The sequence below is a fragment of the Sesamum indicum genome, linkage group LG9 (genome assembly GCF_026168435.1).
Source record: "Sesamum indicum cultivar Baizhima isolate 11 linkage group LG9, ASM2616843v1, whole genome shotgun sequence".
NCBI classification, from domain to species: domain Eukaryota; kingdom Viridiplantae; phylum Streptophyta; class Magnoliopsida; order Lamiales; family Pedaliaceae; genus Sesamum; species Sesamum indicum.
Genome location: NC_142665.1, coordinates 19250962 through 19255069, shown reverse-complemented (window position 1 = coordinate 19255069; position 4108 = coordinate 19250962). Strand labels below are relative to the sequence as shown.

At 39.6% G+C, this 4108-nt stretch overlaps 1 protein-coding gene across 1 annotated transcript; it reads right to left on the bottom strand.

Moving 5' to 3' along the window:
• Positions 1-1442: 1442 nt before the first annotated feature.
• Positions 1443-3877, bottom strand: LOC105178083 (flavonoid-6-hydroxylase). The gene is made up of 2 exons (XM_011101441.3): positions 2868-3877; positions 1443-2327 (listed from the first exon to the last, which is right to left on the bottom strand). The coding sequence occupies exons 1-2, from the start codon at positions 3855-3857 to the stop codon at positions 1701-1703; spliced, it is 1617 nt and encodes a 538-aa protein (XP_011099743.2). The 5' UTR covers positions 3858-3877; the 3' UTR covers positions 1443-1700.
• Positions 3878-4108: the final 231 nt, after the last annotated feature.

The following is a 4108-nucleotide window of genomic DNA, read 5'->3' as shown; positions in this document are numbered from 1 at the left end:
TTGAGATAATTATATAATTTAAGAGAGAGAGGAAATGTCAAGAATTTGTATCTTCCAAAGTCTTTTTTATTTGTAATTTTATGAGAATTCTGGTCAGGTACGATGTTTGTTTGATAGATGGGGAGTAACATCAAACAGTCACAGGAATAAAAGCAACCATGTAATGCTGTCGGCTTCCACTATATATTTTTTAGGATTAAATGTAATTTTCGTCCTTTAACTATAACACAATCCCATTTTAATCTTTTATTTATTTAGGGTTTGAATTTGGTCCTCTATGTAATTAAATTGCTCAATTTTAATCCTATTTTGGCCGGAAAAAAACCAAGGCCATTAGAAATTTACACGTGGCTTCTACATGACATTTAAATTGAGGCTGGAATATCATTGGTTGAAATTTAAATGACTTGGTAATTTTCGAATTTAAAAAAAAAAAATTACATGGCCAAACACTGCCATCGGACGGCGGCGCGATGGACAATGATGGCGAGAAGATGAAAATTGCAAGATCTTTGCACACAGTTGATGAAAAATGACGGGACTGGTCTCAAACAACTCGCAACGACGAGAGGAAGCGAACAGTGGTGGTACACGACCGTGGGTCAGCGTGACGACGGAGAAAACGACGGTGGAATGTGGTTTCGCGGCGAACGACGATCGAGAGCTTCAAGTGGATGTATCTTTTCGCCTAGTTGATGAAAATTGGTGAAACTAGTACCATTAGAACCGCAATGAGCAGGCGAATCTAACAGTATCAGTTCGCGACCGTGGGTCGGCGTGACGGAGGAGAAAACAGCGGCGGAATGTATTTTTGCGGCGGCCATGTATTTTTTTTTTAAATTCAAAAATGCCAAGTCATTTAAATTTCAACCAATGAGATCTCAGCCCCAATTTAAATATCCACGTAGGAGCCACGTGTAAATTTTCGGTCAAAATAGGACTAAAATTGAGCAATTTAATTACATAAAGGACCAAATTCAAATCCTAAATAGATAAAGGACTAAAATGAAATTAGGTTATAGTTAGAGGACGAAAATTACATTTAATCCTATTTTTGACTAGCAATTGTGATGAAGGAAGGATGGGTTCACACATATACTAATAAATTTGTGAATATAATAAGGTGGGGTTGGGGGGTTTGGAGATTTCCGAGAGGGGGAGTTAGGAGTTAGGCACGACTCCAACTTCAAATTGGCATCGCCATTCACAAATTTAGTTCTATATAGAAAGCAAATATTCAATCTTGCCAAAAATAGCTACACAACATTTCCACGTGCCTATTCATCCTCGTCTCAGTTGGGTATTTGTTTGCTGCATCTATATCGTGTGGGGGAAGAAAACCCTAGAAGACAGTGTGGGGAGGACATATTATAACCTTTTCGTCCTCAATGTTGTGTGTGAAAGATAAGAATGAAACAGGAAAGACGACGACGTCTTTCAAATTTGAGGTTAAGACAGTAGTTTTATTGCCAGCATCTTTTACTCTTTTTTCTTTATTGCCAACTCTCATAATTGTCAAAAGTTATACAGTTGAGTGCTGATCATAATAACTTCTTGACATATATTACAAGATACAGAAGCTAACACATAATTCAAACTTAGACAAACTGAAACAGATTATACATCCCACTCATATTAAAGACAAAAACACAAAAGAGAAAATAAAGGAAAAGATAATCAAATATTCTTAATTAACCTAATTATATGTAAAGAGTAGGAGATAGTCTTGGCGCAACAAGAGCATCAAGTGGGGTGGCTTTCATGTTAGTCAATCCAGCACTCTCACTCATATCAACCATTTCATCACTCACAGTTGACACCTCAAAAGCATGCAATAAGTTAGCCAGCACCAAATGCAACATTTGCAGCCCAATAGTCACTCCAGGGCAAATTCTCCTACCTGCACCAAATGGTATCAACTCAAAATCATGCCCCTTCACATCCACATTTTTGTCTCTACTCAAAAACCTCTCCGGCCTAAACTCCAACGCGTCGTCTCCCCACACGTTTGGATCGCGATGCAACTTCCACAAGTTCATTATTAGCCATGTGCCCTTTGGGACATGGTAGCCTCCTATATGGCTCTCTTCGATGAACTCCCGTATACCTCCTATAGGGGCGGCAGGATACAATCTCAGAGTCTCTTTGATGATGGTATTGAGATAGACTAGATTGCTGATGTCTGAGTCGTTTACTCGCCTTTCTCTCCCGACGTGCTTGTCTAGTTCTTCTTGAGCCTTTCTCAAGACATGACGATTGTTCAACAGGAGGGAGAGTGTCCATACCAACATGACCGTTGTGGTGTCGCTACCTCCACTGATCAAAACCTGGCCAAGTCGATTCAAACTAATTAAATTTGCGAGCCTTGAATTGGCATATCCATCAATCTCCAAAAGGAGTTCTTGATGCATAGAGTTCAAGTTGTGCTTGGCTGAAATTAACAGGTAACTAAGCTACATGATCAAGGGTGTTTAGGTGAACTCATATACTCTTTAAATTAAGTATCTTATAACATGTTTTAAAACTTATAAATATTGAAAGATGTTTGCTAATTTTTGTCAAAAATATATGGAGCTTATATGATTCAAAAAAAAATCTTGGTAGTTCATAAAATCCCTTTGCTTAAAAAAGTAAGAATAGTTTAATTATTTTTTAAAATTTAATTTTCAATTTTGGACCTATTCTTGGTTACAAAATTGTCAATAATAACATTTATAATCTTAGGTTATTAAAATACTTAAAAATTTTATTTTAAAATAATAACATCCAACATCTAATAAATTAAAAAAATATTTTATAAAATATACGAATTTATAAAATATTTTTAAATAAATTTAGCTGAACACCCTCATAGTTATTTGACAGACCAGGCATGTTGCTTTGATTATGGTATCAGCATCATATTGAGTCTGAAGGTCCGCGCTCCGCACAGCTGACAGCATCACATCCATGAAGTCCTGCGGCTTCTGATTCTTGCCGGAATATTCCTTTTCCCTATGCTCCGCCAACCATCCTCCTACAATTCCGTCCATTTCCTCCGCAGTTTTCTTCATTCTTTTCTCCCATCCACCTATATCCAGCCACCCTAGATAAGGCAAGGCGTCAGCTGCCACAAACGCCCCCGCCAACTCGAGGAACTCCCTCAGTACCTGGTGGCACCGCCTCGTCTCCTCCGCATCGGATCCACCACCACAGTATCTCTTCCCCGCCACCATCCTGAGAATCACATTCAAAGTCAAGTCCTTGAACCATCGCTTCATGTCCACCAACATGCGGCCCGACCCGTCTCTTTTCTCTTCCCAGAGCTTATAAAGCTCGTTTACGGACTGCATAGTTTCTGACACACGTACGTGGCTCAGCAGCTCAAGCCTGCGGCTTGAGAGCAGCTCAACGGAGGTCAGCTTGCGCAGCTCGCGCCAGTATGGGCCATATGGGGAGAACGCGAACATGGCGAAGTCGTAGCTCAAGTGTTTGGCAGCTCTGAAATTTGGACGGGAGGAGATTGCCACATCGCGTGTGGTGAACAGTTCTTTGGCAAGTTCCCAGCTGCTCACGACCAGGACTCGGCGTACACCGAGACGGATGGTGAAAACAGGCCCGTATTTGTCGGCCAGGGCGGCTAAGTTGATGTGAGGAAGTCCGGTGGAGGTGCCGCCATTCATGAGGTGGAGATGGCCTGTAAAAGGCCTCGCGCCGCCAGCTTCAGGTGGCGATTTGGATTTTTGGGTAGATAGCTTAGCGGACTTTGAATAGAGGAGGTAATAGTAGAGAAGAAGGAAGAAGGCAATGGCTGCATAGAGGGCAGAGCTGAATTCCATAGCTATGTATTGATGGGCTGTGCCGTTAGAAACAGCCATCTATTTATAGCTTGAGTTTATTACTTATTTTGCAAGATTATATCCATATTAATATAAAAATAAAAAATACTTTTTCACTTACAAATAACAGTTTGTGATACTATTACACGAATTCTTTTATTTTATTAATAATATATACTAAGAAAATAGTACTTTTCACTCATTAGTAGCAGTTTGATTTTTTTCGTTTCGTAACTTAAGGTATTACTATAGTGAGAAAAACTTTTTAATGGAAGATTTTGGGTTATTCA